Source organism: Paralichthys olivaceus, chromosome 9 (genome assembly GCF_024713975.1).
Source record: "Paralichthys olivaceus isolate ysfri-2021 chromosome 9, ASM2471397v2, whole genome shotgun sequence".
NCBI classification, from domain to species: domain Eukaryota; kingdom Metazoa; phylum Chordata; class Actinopteri; order Pleuronectiformes; family Paralichthyidae; genus Paralichthys; species Paralichthys olivaceus.
The window spans coordinates 10,911,746-10,930,241 of record NC_091101.1 but is presented as its reverse complement, the minus strand read 5'-3'; the positions used below and the strand labels follow the sequence as shown (position 1 = coordinate 10,930,241).

General features: G+C 40.3%; 1 protein-coding gene across 1 annotated transcript; it reads right to left on the bottom strand.

Moving 5' to 3' along the window:
* Window positions 1–11,552: 11,552 nt before the first annotated feature.
* Window positions 11,553–16,110, bottom strand: mchr2b (melanin concentrating hormone receptor 2b). The gene is made up of 2 exons (XM_020079136.2): window positions 15,390–16,110; window positions 11,553–13,232 (listed from the first exon to the last, which is right to left on the bottom strand). The coding sequence occupies exons 1-2, from the start codon at window positions 15,785–15,787 to the stop codon at window positions 12,593–12,595; spliced, it is 1,038 nt and encodes a 345-aa protein (XP_019934695.1). The 5' UTR covers window positions 15,788–16,110; the 3' UTR covers window positions 11,553–12,592.
* Between the last annotated feature and the right edge of the window lie 2,386 nt (window positions 16,111–18,496).

Here is an 18,496-nt window from a genome sequence, read left to right as displayed (position 1 = left end):
TGTGCACATTTGCGCCCGTACTTACCAGCCGTCTGAATGGATAACCAGACAAATACACCTGTGGCTCCAGCAGAATTCCTATTGTAATCAGACGTTTTGCCTTTTAAATCATTGCATTTATAAACTAAACAACAGATTATTACCATCTAGAGTTAAACTCATATCAAACATCCTCCCATTCATGTTTTGTTTCGTTTACAGCAGTGAGAGGATGCAATCAGCTAATCCTCTCTCGCTAACTGAACAGAAATGTTTTGGTTCTGTTCATATTATTCCAAGTCAGAATTTCTCAGACCCCCAGGAGTTGTTCTAACATGACGTCTTTTGACTGAATATGAATGAAAGAGTTCACTCAGGTCATTAAATTAAGCTTTTGAAGAAACAAACAAGCATAAGAAAAGACATCCCAACATGCATTGCTTGAGAGTTGAAACTCTCCAGAGACTCCTTTTATGGACAAAAACTGACGTGATGTGAACTTTCTGTGATTCTAATAAATGTGAAGGTACAGTAGGTCATTGAAGTTTATTTTCATGATAATGATGGGTGGTATTGAATTCACTTCTTTCATCATATGCATGGAGTTTCACAGAGTTCACTGGGAGCAGCTTCATATGTCGTCTCTGAACTGACTCTGGTATAAATCAGCTTTGATGGCTGCTGCTGGGAGTTCGATTCTTTTAACCTGGAATAGTGTGTCGTGTATTGATTAAACATACTGCATACATCCTCCCACAATCCCCTTAATGATTGCACCAATCATTTGCCTTCAAAGCTCATTGAAGATACATATATACTGTTGATTCCGTACTAAATCCATATTATCTCAGCTACATATTCATGGTAGTGAAAGGTTTGTTGCCATGTTTGTTGCTGTACAGCAGCTGAAAAATCGCACTCACTATAAAACTAGTTGTATTTTTATTTGGATGAGCAACAAACTGCACACACTGAGAAATCCATCTCCTAAATATAATAACTCGCCCCGGAAAATCTGTAAGTAAATGTTAAATTCCTCTCGGAATGTTAAAGAAAGTGATTTTTTAAATTCCTGGATCCGCCCATTTGTCTGGATCCACAGCAAAGTGTAAAGGCTTCTTTCTTGGCACATATCCAATCTTTCCACCGAGTTTCATGGGAAACTGTTGAGTATTTTCTGCCTAATGCTGCTGACAAAACAAATAACCAAGCAACATTTTTGTGGGTGTTTCTGGACCCAAGTGCAGACGCAAACACTAGCAGAGGCAGTTTAGTGATTTATTCCAATTATTTAGCACAGTCAACACGAAAAAACTAGAAACTGACACAGAGGAATGAGAGCATGATACAACGGAGGTGCAGAAATAACTGTGTCTCAATTCAGATCCAGATCTAAATCCATCCCAGGCTGCAATTGAAGACTTATTACGTCACAGTGGCAAAACTCGACTGTCCCATTTAGGCTCCTCAAAATAGGTCCAACAAGTGCGTCCTTCCATCCCTGAGATATTAAAGCTCCCAATGGGTGCATTGTTCTTAGGCTAACCTGTCCCAAAATTCATTGCACTTCAGTGACCATTTTTCAAATAGGTAAAAGCACCATGTGAGTGACACAAAGGCCAATGCATGAGTGTCACAATTCAACTCAATTGAACAGCTACACATGTTAAAATGACCAAGGGGTTGTAAAACTTTCTCGTGGTGTCCAACAGCTATGTTGCTATGCAACTGCAGTAAGGGCGTGAAAATCTGGTGATGTCAATCACCAAAATCCTCTGTAGACAAGGCCGTCGTAGTTCAGTTCAGCCTTCACGGCCCTTGAATTGAGATATAGCGAATTACAAGGGTGGGAAACAGGACAAAGACAGGAAATAACCAAGTAAGACACACAAGGAAAGTGGCTTCAAAATAAAACAGGAAATTAAACAACATGGGGGATAACCAAAGGTAACTTAACAGGGACTGTAAAAGAACACACAAAACCCAAATCCAAACATGACCACATAAACACAAGTCCATAGGAAAAACCCAAATAATCTTTCAAGAAAACGTAAGGATAAAATACTGAGTTTATCAAGAGTAACAATATAGTCTATTCCAATTGCTCAAATAAAGAACAAAACACAGAGACCGTGTCTAAACCAGAGCAGAGTCATAACAAATCAGCAAAGAAACAAACAAGCACATAAATTAACAGACAGGGATGTAAACACTGTCGTCTTCATGGAGGTTGTTTTTTTCTTCTCTTTTTTTTAGTTCTAAATTGAAATGATAAAACTATTTAGTTCCATTAACTCACAATTTTGAGCCGACGCTAAAGCCGGGGACTCACTCCTCTAAGTTGAAAGAACTTTAAAAAGATTTACAGTGAACTGTGTATCAATATACAAAGAACATACTTAATCGAAAGATAAGAGACTTGTTCGGAAAGCACCAAGAACTGGAAACAGGAAACAAGTGATGAATGTAGTTCACGTCAAGCCGCTTATAGAGTGAAAGAGAATACCACCATATTACATACTCCTTGTTTATTTTGATGGGCCTTAATGAATATAATGACCTTGTTTACTTGACCTTGTGGAAGACACAACTGAGCCGCTCGCTGTTGACTTTAGCTGACTCCTCTCTGTTTTGCAAGACGGAAGCAGTTAAGATGCACAAGGGTGCAGCATGCTTTCCCTACAAGCCCCCATGAGACCACAGTACACTTTACATGAGCCAGTCAGTCATGCAGGGAGTACACAAAACATTCTTTCAAGACAGACTCCTATATTTTCTTCTTATTTCAGGGATCATGAAGACTCTATATACAGGCCCCGCTTTGTGACTGTAGATTCATCCAGGGCTAGGCCTGGAGAAAGGTGTTTACCAGCACAATGCTGCTTGTTATTCCAAAATGAACAAGGGGCATGACTTTCAAGTTTATGAGCCCAGTTCATTGCACTAGTGGCTTCCAACACTATTAACCCAACCCACTCTCACAACTGTTTCATAATTTTTTAATGTGTTTAATTTATCTAAAAAAAGAAATCTAAATTCAAAGTTTCCATTTTGGTTTTGTCTGCGACCGTCAGGCATGACTTTCGAACTCTTCTAATCCAACAGTAATGTTTTTCTATTGACTACAGAGATGAGATCACAAATTTCCTCTGAGGGCGTTTTTCCCTTGAGGACACGGTGACAGAGGGTTTCTATCTCTTTGACTGTGAGCCTGTCTTTAGAGCAAAAATAGGAGACAGTTTAAGTGCTCAGCACATCAAGCCCACATGCTTTCATGTTCGCCATCACAGTTGTGTCTGAGGAGGGGGTTCAACGCCATTAGTCATTCCCACCTGACACTTAAATATCCTGCCCTCTGGGGCGAGAGAGTCAAAAATTCCGATGTACTGGAACTGAAAATTATATATTTAAATATTTAACTTTTCTGCAGGTGGTCTGTTTTGAAGATCGCTGTGGACGTCTTCCGTGGCTGAATATTACTGATTCAAAAATATGGCTCCATTTATACTTCAGTTTATACCAGTTTTATATTCATTTTAAATGGCCTTGTTTTTCAGGGGAATCAGATGTGATTGACCTTTTGTTGATTGATTAACTGTAATTGAATTTCAGGGCTGGCAAGATCCCGGGCTGCTCTCATGTCTTGAATCCGAGTGTGTCTGTGTGTCTGCAGAGGCAGCGCGCCTTTGTCCACTTGTTTGACTTGTGACAAAACTACTTTCTTGTCTGAGGATTAATAAAGTTGACTAATTCAATCTAATCTAATCTAATGGATTTATGCAATGACGTGAACAAAAGAAGGTAGGGAGAGGAGGAAGGAAAGAAGGGAGAAATTCAAGTTTTGATTCCCATTATTGTTGCTACTCATGGCACTTTAATTTGATTGGGGATTTCCACTGCAGCTACTGTATCCTGTTGGCTGTAACATTGTCAAGAAAATGTAATAATCCTTGGCTGAAGTTGTCTCCTGTGTGTTAAAGAAAACACAAAACTCCCAGATGTACTTTTTAAAAAGGGCTGTACTTTCTGACTAATCAAGCTTGATCTCACCCAAAGAACTACAAGAGGTGCTTTCGTCACTGCACCATTTTAGAATAATGTCAATGTGACGTCTTTATGAGCTGGAACAACATCTGCGTCAAAGACATAAAGAGACATAAAGCCAGTTGGTAAAAGAACACCCTGCTCTTTTTAGTGCAGTGAAAGTTACTCCTGAAAAGAATGCAAAGTGGATGCAGACAGTGCATGTGAAGAAACAGCCACAGTAATGCAACAGTGCTCATGACCTGCAGTCAAATGCTTTCGGTATTGAATTAATGACGTGCAAAGAATCATCTCCACACCGATTAAAGAGAGGAACCGTTCTTTCCTGCAGAGACGAGAAGTAAAATACCTCCTGACTGAAAATAGTCATATTGAAAGGAATAACAAGTGATCACTTGCATAGCTTTTCATCAAGTCACAAGACCTCAACTCTGGTGAACGTCTCTGGGAACATTTGAGGAGAAAAAAATTCAAACAACATCACAAGACAGTCTCTGGGATGCTCTGAAAGTGAGCTGGAATGTGAGTTTTCAAATTCTGAAGACTTCATAGAACACATGTGTGAGCCCTGATACAGACAAACCTGTCTGGGCTTCTTGGAGACTCAGTTGAGGCAGAGGCGATAAGAACAAATCTAATAAGTGACCAATTGCTTGTAATTTGTGTTTTCAGGCTGTGTCCACACTGTTAGAGATAAACCTAGAAAAAACATTCTTCTCTTCACTCTGTCCTTCTATCCACTTCAAATCACTGTTTTACACTTATCAAGTTCACGCTCTTCAGGCCTCAGAGAGCCCTTCTGTTTGATTTGTATTAGAGTTTTCAGCACCACATGCACCACAAGAGCTTGTTCACAAGTTCACACTGCGACGAATCCCACACATGCTTTTAATCCCGATGATGTGCTCTCGCTCCTCACACTGCTCACCTGGAAGCTACACTGACGCTCGCTTCTTCTGCTGTTCAAAAGCTCCGACTCTATCCCAGCATTCACCTGCTGGCTCTTTGCCCATGGGAGCAAAGTTACAGTAAATATTCTACATTCACATAATAATCTCTTACTTTTGACTCAGCTGACTGAAAGGCAATAGTGGAAGACATGATTTTGCTGTTCATTCTTCTGGTGAATGGAGCTGAGCCCTGTGGGTTTCTTGAGGTGCACTTTCATGCTTTCTGATTTTCCTTGTATGTGAGTGGGAGGAGTAGTGACGAGCACTGATCACATTAACAGCTTTGCTTAAAAGATTAGGCTGGCGTGCACACTTGTCTCATACTCAACAAACCCCATGAAAAGACTGAAACCAACTTTGTGTTGATCTTTCTCTCAATACATTCTCATTTCTCTGCCCCATCTGTGGAAATCAATCTTTAGTCCATTGGTTCATGTACTGAAGCTGTAAATCTTTAAAAATTGGCTACAAATATAAAGTTTCACTTTCAAAAGATCTGAAAAACAGCTGCTGTCGTAGTTTTTAGAAAATAATGTCTCTAACGTGCTTTTTCAAGGGCCTAATTTCAGCTGTGGATTAATGCACTGCTGCTGCTGTGGTGAGTTTTTACAGCAGGAGGGTTCATGTGGGACTAACAGAACTCATCCCATAATGGTTATTATAGCCTGTTAGTCGTCTGCAGCTACGCAGTCTGCCAACATGGAAGTAGCACTGCTGTAGGGGAGGATGTTTGGGGGTGGCCGTTGGATGAACTCGAATGTATATGATGACATGTTTGCGTCATTCATTTACAACGCTCCACAATTTAGAGGAAGCTCATATCTCCACTTACACAGGGAGGTATTTTCAAAACGCTCTGCGCTTCTTCAACATTTCAAAAGTTGAATTGAAGTCAGCCTGGGTTTACAACTTCTTTCTAATATTGACATGATGTGATTATACCCTACATTGAGTTTTATAATACACATATATGTGTACTTTCTCTTGTTATAACATGCAACTGTTAAAATGTTTTTTCCATAATCAATAAGCAACCAACAGCTAGAATAGCACTCAGAAGAGTACATACCTTTACTAAGGCCCAGCAGTCCCCTTATATTCAACCAAGCAGCACCAGATTACACACACTTATAGATAACTTCTACAAGTTTCATGAATTGTTCCTCAGGAAATCAGTGAAAATGCCCAACATTCCTGGATCCACCCCCTTAACTGTGTCCACAACAAAATTCAAAGAGTTGACCCATTGACCACATTCTTCCACCAAGTATCATTGTAATCAGTTCTGTAGTTTTTGTTTAATCTTACAAACAAACAAAGCTCATATCTTCTTTGGCAGAGGTTATTGAGTAAGTACTAAACCTGCTCAGTAAGTGTGGTTAGCTGATGTAAAGAAGTGATCAGAGGTGCTTCTCTCAGGGGAGATGAGTCTTTTGAGATGAGTCCTTGGAGGAATGCAGTGGCTGTGCAGGCGTGTAAGGCCCAGATTCTCTTTTTGTAATCTGATAATATATCCTCCGAGCAGGACATAGTGGACAAATGAATAATTGGTCTGGTGCCGATGCATCAACAAGTTGTGGTGGAGTGAAATTCCCACTTCATCCACATGCAGTGATCTTTAATGTTTCAGCAGCTGAGTGGAACATTTGTCAGAGGTGCATCTTTTATGATCTCAGCTCTTCCTGTAAGGTAGGGGAGGGGGAAAGAAGAAGTTTGGCTTCTGCTCTCCAGGCCTGAGACATGAGTGTTAAGAATCCATAATATGATTTATGTCGTCTCCAGTGGGAGTTGGAGGGATCTGCTTCACTGAGATAGGAAGGAGAAGTCAGTGCGTGAGGAAAAATGAGGACAAAACCATGTGATTTATGTGTTTGCCCAGATCATAAAAGGACTGCTGTCTGACCATTTATTGAATCAGGGCTGGAATGTGTCTTTTGGTGCAGAGCAGGTGCTGTGTGTCCCGGTGAATGAGAAGGGGCGGGTAAAATAAGTGTCCACACACAAGACAATGAGGTCTCACTTTGAATACATCATAATTAAAAAGGTTGACAGAGACACATAATGTCCATATAGTGAATTGTACACATTCTATATGCAGTGAGTTGTACACATCCATGTACATACAGTGAGTTTTAAAGAGTAATGCATATGCAGTTAATAGTACACATAAATGTGCATACAGTAAATTGTATGCATTGATGTATATACGGTGAGTTGACTTACCACTGTTTATTGATCCACTATAATGAGCAATATTAAATCCACAGCCAAAAAAGCTCATGTCAATAACCTTATTACATTTTGTTGCTTTGACCTAAGAAATAACCAAAATCAAATCAACTTTGTATTTTCACTACTGCAATGCACTATTTACATGAACCAGTCAATCCGCAGCGTATTGGGCTCATATCTCTCCAATCCTTGCCTCCCTTCATTGGCTGCCAGTTCAATTTAGGATTGATTTTAAGAGTCTTTCAATAACTTTTAAACTCAGGGGTCTGAGCCCTGCAACTATGGAGCAGTCGACCCTTTAAGATCAGACAGCAACAGCCTTAACTTTAAAATCTTTTCTTATTAAATTTTTATCAAAAAGCTTTAACTAATGTTTGGTATATTCTCTGTTTTTGTGTGTGATTTCATTTTATTCACTTCTGTTTTAAGAACTTCAACAGGGTTAAGTTTCTTAATTTAATTTCTTTATACAGAATCTGTAGATTTGGGGCTGGATATCTTCTGGTTTCTGTTTCTAGTTTGATCATTAACATTAGAGCCGGCTCTGGTTGCCCAGAGTACATGTGGAGAACATATAGGAGGCAGAACACATTGACCAAAAAATGCATTGGCTATCAACTTTTAATTTTATCTTTATTCATATGCAGATAGCTGTTAATAGAGATATATGTCCTCTGGATCTAAAACATTTACAAAAAGTATCACAGATGGTGTGTTTTATGTGGAGAACTTGTCGACTCATGTGACAAAAGAAACTATTCAAACTGTAAACAGTGCACAGTGAACAGTAGGGTGAGCCTTGACTGGGATTGTCTGGACCAGTGGTTCTCATACTTTTGCAATTCAAGAACCCCTTAACTGACACAAACTAGACCAAGCACCCCCATTTGACACGATTTTTTGCTTTTTGATGTTTTATTACAGGAAGTGTATGAAATTCAGGACCAAACAGTCATTCTGTTACAGTATGATGAAAATAAATGATTTCCCATTTTTTTGCCCCCCTGCAAACCCCGAAGGACTCTTTGGGGTCCCTGGACTCCACTTTGAGGCTCCTTTGACCCTAAACATTGTCCGTTGCCCCCAGAGGCAAATGAACAATAGCTAATGGGCTCTGAGGTTTCCCTATCACTTGTAATGATTACCATTCTTTTAATCTCCATTTTTTTCTGTCTATGAAGCACTTTGTAACTTTGTTGAGAAAAGTTTACAAAAAAAGACCATTCATTTCAATAATTTAACCTATGTAACATTATGTAACAGAGGTGGATGAAGAGATTTATACAGTGTCTGTACAGCTTGGCCATCAGCAAGTTAGCTTGTGAGCTAGAACATGAAAGCGTGAATTTGTGCTGGTCGATAACAGATAAACAATAAAAATCCACATACAAATATTTTAAATGATATTCTTTTACTATATAATTATTAATTACAACCCATGGACATAGCCTGGCTGTTTCCCCCTGTTCTTCATGCTATGCTAACAAATATGCTCCACTGCGGTGGAATTCCTTTAAAGTCACACTTCCTCCATAAACATACAAATAAGTATTTGTTTCAAACAGGCCATCCCACCACAATATGCTCCCTCTGTGCAGGAATGTTCTATATTTACTGCATATGTGCATGTGTTTTGTTGGTCTGAAACAAATGAGCATCACATATCTGCTGTCAGTCATATTCCGGCTGAAACCAAAGGGTGTCAGATGATTACTCATGGCATCTCCCTAAATGGGGGAAAAGAATTTGCGAAGCTCCATTTTATGCCGCCATGATCATTTTGTTCCACTGTGTCCACAACTTTTCAATCAAATGACACCAGGATTCCTTAATCCCTAAAGCATTTTTGGCTTTGTGATAGAAAAAGATATAGTAAATGTCATTCATAAAAATGCTGCGATGACACATAGCTGCTTCATTGGGAATTTAATTCAGTTTATGGAATCGTCTGCAGCTGTTAACATGAGACTCAAACACAGAATCAAGGTTAAGGGTCAAGGGTCACTGATGTGGATTTGTTTGTGACTCTGAATCTGCCTCTGCTATCAACCCTCTGACTTCTCCACATTATGTCCCACAACATCAGACAAACCTGAAGCAAATAAGCTTTCGCATCCCCGAGAAGCCTCCTACAGTCATAAGTAACCAAGAGCTTATGAGAAACACTTCAAATAGCCAAGTCCAGTTGTTTGATGTGGATTATGGTGATCAAAGATAAATCTTGAATATCACCACTGCACCAGTCACTGATTAAAAGCCTGAATCTCACCCAGGTATCCTTTATGGTTGTTTAAATACTGAATTAAATCAAAATGAAAGGAGCCTCTGGACAATGGGTTATGTGACACTTCTTGAATTAGTGATTGTCAAAACACAGGCTGCAGTTCTTCCATTGACAACGACTGGGAAACCATTGAAAGTACACAAGTAAACTGCACAATAGCAGTATGAACCATGACCAACAATAACATTCAGATATAATGCATATATTGGTTAGTGATAAATATGTTATAGCACAGACTACAACAACCACATCAGGGTTCAGTGATTTAATTGGCCAGTGGACACAGTAACTATAAATGCAACATCAGAAAAAGGGTGACAACTACACTCAACAATATCAAACAGTGACTTTACACCAAAGACCATATAAGTCCCGGCTGAATTAACCTTGTGTGACGCCCCCAGAGCAAAAACCAGCTGTGGGCCAAACCCATGTCCCCAAGTTAGTTTGTGATAGTCTGAATACAAATGTATCTCGTAAGCATAATATCAGCTGGAATATTATAGGGGAATTCCAACAATTTTACATGTTGAGATCATTTTATTAATAAGCGTTATTTAAAAACATTATAGCATCAGTTATTGAATAAAATTCTCCAAATCAATTTTTATCAAATGTTTATATTCAAGAGACAGAGGCCTTTCTTCTTGTGTTTTAGGGGCTCAGCTTCGATAAGAGCAGCGATGGGAATGGGTGGGATACATCAGTTGCTCTTGCTAGCTTTTCTAGGATTATCAAGCCTAGCTTTAAGACCCTTACTAGATCATCTTATAATGTTCACTAGTGGCAAATATTACCAACCAAATTAGCATATTAAAAAATAACCAAAAACTACTTTCCTCCGAGTGAACCTCCAACCCTGCAGCCCAGTTATTTGCTTTGCCCTGCAGATTTACATGCCCTCATCGAAGTGAGACAACGCCTACAATCTTTGCACATTTAGCACATGGAGCCGGAGCAAAATACAGTTTGACAGAGTGGTGCACATCTGCTGTATCGTACGGACAAGTGATTAGTGTACAGGACACACAGTATATCACATTTAGTGATACAGTGTCACTGCAAACATACAACTGTGATGATAGAAGATAATGCGAATGTAATTCTCCTGTGCATTGCCTCTCGCTATGCATTTATTATGCAAATGAACACTCAGGCAAATGGCATGATATCAATGCGAGAGCATTACCTGTCCTCCATGATGTCTTTGTTGTCTCTGTATTAGCCCTATCCCTATTATTTGTCTCCTGAGTCCGAAACGACAAATATAAAACTGCATCTCACAGCCATATAAGTGACTGATTGGTGATCGCATTGAAAATAACGAATGCAAACAACAACAGTCACAATCTGAGGGAGATTGTTCATTGAATAGCACAACAAGAGGACGCCATCACAGTATTCTGCAAATTAAGGCACCTTTATAGATATAGCATCAGATTAAATACAAGTTTTATAATCAGTTTCATCAAGTTTCCTCCCACATGACAACCTGTCAGTGTGTAGTTGTCCATTGCTCTGTATATTTGTGTAGTCCACACTGATGGTGATGCAGTGGATTAAAAAAAACACTGAAAGTCTGATACAGTATTTGTCTAATGCAGAAAAACATATCCTACGATCAAATGCACTCTCACAGGCCTATCTCAACAGTCTGAGATTCTTAATTTTCATTGGTGAGGCATTTAGTTTAAGGCTGTTTCTAGTGTTTTTATGCTGCGTTTTCCAGCAATTAGAGTCTCAAACTAATGGAAACAAGCAGTTCTGGTCTGTCTTTAAAGAGCATAACGACGCACTTTGAAATCTGTGTTCATGATAAACGACGTTTTTTGAAAGCACACATAATTGCTTCAAACTATCCAGCTCATTACTGAGCAAGAATGTGTCAGCAGAAGTTCATGAGATACAATACTTACACTGGTGGCAGTCAGAAGTGTGTGTTTGTAACAGACGTTTGTCATGAGACCAACACACTGAGTAAAATTGTTGCATTTGTGGTTGTGTGGATCAGCTGTAAAATGTTGATTGGAAACATTTTTATGTCAGAAAACTGTAAACCACTGTTTCATAATTGAGATGAATGTAATAGCTTTATTAACAATTAAAATGTTATATACCAATGATTTATAGATCAGTATAACCCAATGATGAATACACATCTTGGGCTGCATGTTGTGAAAACTATATCAAAAATTTGGACCAAAATCTATTTATTGACAAAGACAGACCTTTAAAATCAAACTTAATGACTTATACCATTTATAACTGGTTGTGGTTTACAAACATGTATAATGGCATTATTACATAATAGACAGGATAAAAATCTGCTAATTGGATTTTGAAAAATTATTATTAATCGCTGATAACTGCTCTATAAAAGAGATCACATGTTAACCACAATAAAGCCTTTTGTTCCATCTTATAAGTTCCTCCTTGTCAGAAAGTTGCACCAGTAATTGTTTTTGCCACAGGTCACACGATGTGTAGAGTTTTTTTCTTCCATCAAACAACTCATACAGGTTTGAACTGGTATCAGATTTCATTAGGTGCTCTCCGGTCACTGTCTCGTACTCCGACTGGTGAATCTCGCAATATTACCGACTTGAAGTGTTTTTGAATGTTTGTTGGTGACAGATCTCACAAGCTGCCCCTCAGTGTTGTGACTGACCAGCATTACACTAGCCTGTTGTTGAAGAAGGTTTTGATGAACAAGCTTCCAGTACAGAAGAAAAACAGAGCCACACCTGAGTCGCTCCTCAGCATCCCTCCTCATCTGTGCATCTATGAAGTCAGTCCCCCTGGCTCAGAGACCGTCACATTCCTTTTTTTTTTCTTTTTAGCCGGCTTGCTCTCCTCTGCAGATCTTTTTCTTGCACTCTCTGTTGAAAACCTTTGATATGACCTGTATTTCACCTATTTCAGTCATGGCTGAAATTGCTGCTCATGCTTTATACCCAGGTTCAATTGTACAGTATCCATTTCCAGTTATGAAAATGCTGGGGAATGTTATTTCACGGACAACACCATTCATCGAGCTACTTCCTTTCGAGGTGAGCAGCAGAACATTTACATGTGTATCTACAAAAGGACACACACTTTGCGATTATACGACAGTACAGCGGTAGTTGGGGTTATTGGTTATACTGGAACCATCTGTTTTGACGACTGTGAGCTTGGATGAATGCTGGGAACTGTTGAGCATATTTCTGCGGCAAAGGCGGTCGCGATAGTTCTGGGCGAAGATGAGCAGCATGAGTGGGTTGATGCAGCTGTGAGAGTAGCTGAGACAGATGCTGATGTGGTAGGCATAGACGAAGGTGATGGTCGGCGTGTTGTTGCTCAGGTTGATCACCTGGATGACGTGGTAGGGTGACCAGCAGATCAGGAACAATGCGATGACCATCAGCACCATCTTGGTGGCTCTTTTAGCCCAGACGGACTGCTTGCGTTTTACCCGGCGGATGGAGCTGAAGACGTGGTAGAGGGTGAGCGAGTAAAAGGTGCTGATGATGATGAGGGGGATGATGTAGCCAAGGATGGACTGGTAGAAAGTGTACCAGTACATGTCCTCAGGCCCATCCAGGTTCATCATGCAGACCTCCAAACGCTGCCTGCGCTCAACCTTGGCGTACATCATGACGGGGACGGTGAGGAGGAAGCTGCCCAACCACACTAGTATGTTGATCATGATGGTCCAGTGGATGGTCCTTTTCTCCGAGGTGGGGTGGACTATGGCTATGTACCTAGAAAGAAGAAGTCACCGTTTAGAGTCAGACTGCAGACTCAACACTCAGACGATAAAAGCAACTTTGCTAAAGTGAATGTTAAGAGGTCATTTTCATCATTGACGAGGGATGATGAAACTAAATACCACATCAAAGATACATTCTAAATATATTACATGCTCCGCAAAGTGATGAATGCAGAGATAAATGAGTGTTATCTGGACAGGGAGACTAAGAGGAGGTGAACACAAATGAACACATTTCCATTTGGTTGTTTTTCAATTGTAGGAGCAGCTCAGCTAGTTTAGTCCCAATTGATCTCAGGCTTTAGGACATTCGCAGGAAATGAATAACCACTATGTTATTACTTACATAACTTAATTGTCACTAAAGTGGAGCAAATGACATATTCTTCACCGCTGTTTTACAAGTTACTGCATGTGTGCGTTCCTGACCCCTCTGCGGAGATCTAAGATGCAAGAGCGAACCATTAAGATGTTGACATTCTTGCGATGTTCTCCCGGACATCCTGCTAAACGGTGATTATCTCAGCCCATTATAGCTTTGACTTTATGTTCATGAACAGACACTACTGTTCCAAGCTGACGTTCAATAAATGTACTTTTAGTCTGACAGTAGAATCAATGAATGCAGATCCATATTCGGCCTCTGACCCACTGTTGTGTTCCCCCACACGTCAGCCAAGTTGGATATTGATATGATCAAAAATTCACATTTACACTACACGGGCAGGAGAACTCTACGCTACACGCACGTCCTTTAGGCTTATACAGAAAATCATCTTTATGAACCATACGATTAGTTCATATTACTGATTCCTTCTTGATTATTAATCTATCTCATAGATTCCGTTACTGTCCTGAAAGTATGTTTCTAGTCTACATGTTTCTTGTGAGCACTTGCAGCTGCCTAAAAAAAACATAGAAACACTTTATACTATCTCCCTTACTAACGTGTAAAGATATTCACAAAATGTGTTATTCTTTGATTTACCTCTGCTGTGATTTTGATCCATAAAACTGCCATGAAATGAAATCACACTGAGATAAAGCGTGCACACCTTTTTTCTGTTTCGATTAAAGCAACACTTTGTTGGCACCACAGAGTGGTTATAAAACGTAAAACTTAGTGATATTAGAGATACATTTTTTGTGATTGCAAGAAACAACAAGAAAATGTGATTCTGATTATGCAGGATGCTGCGTCGGAGGCGCTGCAAAGATCTGGAAACAGCGGGGGCAGCTGAGATGGCTTATCTACAAATAACTGCACATTTTTAGTTATGAGGGGAATATCGTACATAATGTGTTCCAAGAAAATAATCGGGGCATCTGTGTATATGCCTAATTGAGATGTGACCAAATCCATCACTCACTGGTGCTGCCATGAGATCAGACCTATATTTGTGATGATTTACCACAACAATATGTAAAAGGTGTTTGAGAACCACTGAATCGGACTCTCCAGATGAAGATCCCCTCTTCTTCATCAACCTGAGCTCCAGACCCATCTGCTGCTGCAGCAACAGGAGGTATAACTTTTCTTCCTCCTCCTCTTCCTCTCCTGCTACTTGTTGCCTTCATCCCTTCTTCTTTTCGAAAAAAATCTCTTACATCCTTCAGATCTTGCCTCATTAAATTAGTTTGCTGGCTCCCATAAGATGCCAGGAATTATGGCAAGCCCTGTAGATCAGCACACACACATTTATTTGTCTTTCTTTTTTTCCTCTCCTGCACAAAATGAGCACGTGTGATAGGACCCCAAACCCACTGGAATGGATGTCGGGCTGTTTTATGAATTGTTATTTTAGTTTATCATCTATACAAATCTGTTCAGATCATAAACATGACGCATTGCTGGTTTGCACGGGACATCCTGTCTTCATGGGTTCTTCATGGGTGATCATCTGAGATAACCTGTTAACACTATCGACTTTTTCACTATTATGGCAACAGGGAATATGTTTATTATTATCTATAATTATTATTATAATTATTATAATTGCTTTTGTTGTTGTTAGTATTAGTAGTAGTAGTATCATAAGCCTTTTAAAATGGATTTGCACATAAACATTGTTATTTTTCACCACCTTCTATAAGAATAACTACTGACTGACTGTGCACGCATCTGATCTGCATGTGTTGATGGACTTACCGGTCAATGCACAGCACAGTAACAATCCCTACTGTGGTGAACTGGTTGCTCACGTCCACCACCACCACCGCTTTGCACATAAAGTTCCCGAACACCCACTGTCTGTCTCTGACCAGCTGGTGGATGTTGAAGGGCATCACCAGCAGGAAGAGCATGTCCGCTATGGCCAAGTTCAGCACGTAGATGTCGGAGACCATTTTCTTTTTGCATGCCGCCACCGCGTAGATGACCAGTCCGTTGGCAATAACTCCAACCGAGCACAGGATGCCGTAGATGGTGGGGAATATGTGCATGAACGTGGTGATGTCTATGTGGCTGTACGACGGGCGGGTTGAGTTCAGACACGCCGGGTCTGTCAGGTTGGCTGTTTGGTTGCAGAATGTGCCCGTGTCGCCCATCTTCGGCTCCTCTCAGAAATCAGCTCCCTGGGTGGATGGATTTGAAGCGGACGCTCTCCAAAAGTTTCAGGCAGCAAATTCACGCACTCTCCAAGAGCGCAAGGAGCGCGTCTTTCTTCCTGGAGTTCTTCTCAGTGCGGTCTCCCCTCAGAGAGGTGTTTTAAAACAAGTAGTATACGGGCTGTAATTAAATCTAACTGTGCACGAGCAGTGACAGTCTATTGGAAAAATCTCTCTGGAACTAAACTACAGCTGACTATTCACCGTGCGCCTCTGCTGCGCGCTTTACCAAACACTGTGCGCCTCAGCGGACACCAGTTCCCTCCCTTCAAATATAGTTTGCTGTGTCATAATGAGAAAAGTACGGGGCCCCCAGGAAAAGCTGAGGAAGGAGCCATGTGTACATCTGCACTATCTCTTTACAATTAGGAGAGCGGAGTTTATCAGAACCCTGTTGTTGGATAAGTCAGCCATATTTACATCTGCTGTTTTAGACTTTATTAAGTATTAATAACTTTTTAATAATAATAATAATAATAATGCAAAGGCATTTAAATCCAAATATGGCAAATGATATGACATAAAATCAAACACAACGAATAATACAGTGCAAAGTCTAAAATCATGAAAAAAGATAAAATGATCCAACATCATTAAAAAGTAATCCAAAGAGAAAGGGATAACAGAAACATTTAAGTAAGAGCAAAACAAGTAATATCCATTCTGTTGTGTGATAAATACACAGACAACAAAGAACAAAGACTGAATAGTATCTTTTTAAGGGAACTTTCCAAAAAATGCTGGAAAGATAAAATGGAAACAAATGTGACATGTTTCACATGTTGTTGTCACTTTAACACAGTTCTCTTTAGCATTGTAAAACGCACATTTTCTGTGAGCTATCAAAGAAGCCCCCTTTTTGTTTTCTCCAAATAATGATTAGCTTCCACTTATTAAAACGTTGAGCCATCATTGCGATAACGTTTTCAGTGATGTTTATGCCCTTGAGGCTGCTGCATAATGCTCACACCAAAAATTTGATTTTCTTTGCAGCTTTGATCTGAAATCACTAGGAGTGTCTTTAAAGGACTGTGTTGGTCCAGAGAATGAAGCAGCTGTGCAGAGGGGGCTCTGCTGGGATCTGATCAGGTCACAGACAATGTATTCAAGCTTTTCACACTAGTCTTCATAAAGAATGCCCTTTATGACTTATGTAACTGGTCCAGACAGAAAACCTGCACAGTAGATTTGCTTCAAAGAGACCTGCTTCAAAGAGGTCTTTAAGCTCACCAGGTACTGACAGCAAAAGACAATTCCACCATGAACCCCTCGTCCCTAGAGACAGAAACAAGTGTGTCATAGTTCAAAAACATGTGGAGTGGCAAAACATCTGTCAGACTTGAACAGTAAGTCCAATGTGTTACAACCTTATACTGAACATAAAGATAGATGACACGACTCCACTTCTTCCAACTATCCAGTGATGAAGCCATGCTCACTTGGATACAGACGCCACAGCATTTGGAGTCAGAGTCTGTGCAGCAGTGATCAGAGGGATGGAGCTGTGATAGCGAGTTCCTGTAAAAACCCAAACATGCCCAAATGCGAGTCAGTCTCAGCTGCCAATCCTGATGTTTCACCCCAATATTATTGCATAAAATAACAAGTTAAAAGCAAACTTATTGGAAAAATGAGCACTTGGACATATATCAGTTTGATCAGAAAAACGACAGGGGCATGTCCCATCCACTCACATGGAGGAGGCAGGATTTAGGAGCTATACTGCAGCCAGTTGCCAGGTGGCAATCAACACGCTTTGGCTTCACTTTTGGAAAACCGTCATGTTGTTCATCTTTATTTCCAATCAGTGGTTTGAACAGGCACACCTGGCACAGACCCAGAGGTCCCAGGTATCAGGACCCCAGAGCTTCACCTAGAATATTTCTCTGAGAGAAAAAATAGAGAACAACCATCCAGAGCCACAGAATGACAACAGAAAAACATGACTACAAAGAGACATTGTCAGCTCACATGCACTCTGGAGCATGATTTCTTCATGGATCTCTCTATTTTTGGCTGCATTCATCTTTCCCTCAATCCTGGTCACTCTCTCTGCCCCTGCAGCTGAAAATCACTGCCTTTACCATGATGCTGCCACCATGCCTTTATAGTAGGAATGATATTAGCCAAGTGGTGTAGTACCTGGTGTTTGCCAGATACAATGTTTAGAGTTCTACCTCAAAAAGTTTTGTTTCATTACACCAGAGAATCTTTTCACTTCATTTGCTCAAAATCCTTTCAGATGTGTCAGGAAAACTCCCGTCACCCGTCTTTTACTCAGTGTGGCTTCTGTCCAGCAGCGCGACCACAGAGCTCTGATTGATGGAGCGCTGCTGAGATGACTGTCCTTCCTGCAGGTTCTCCAGTCAATGCAGAGGGCGTCTGAAGCCCTGTTACAGTGACTGCTGTGTAACTGACCAACCCCCTTTTGGCCCATTTACTGAGTTTGACCTGACAGGCAACTTTAAGAAGACTCCTGGTGGTTCCAAACTTTTTCCAGTGTTGTTCAGTTCAAGTGTTGAGGCCACTGTGCTCTTGGAAACACCCAAAGCTTTAGAAATGCTTGTATACCTTTATCTCCATGCCGACCTCACCACAATGTTAAATTGGAGAGCTCCTTGAATTTCATGTCTTGGTGTTTGTTGTGAC

Bases quoted from the DNA above. Each gene is read 5' to 3' on its own strand.
- mchr2b (XM_020079136.2), bottom strand. From the start codon at position 15,787: ATGGGCGACACGGGCACATTCTGCAACCAAACAGCCAACCTGACAGAC. The intron at 13,233-15,389 runs GTAAGTCCATCA...TCTTCTTTCTAG, and splicing joins ACTGTGCTGTGCATTGACCG to GTACATAGCCATAGTCCACC.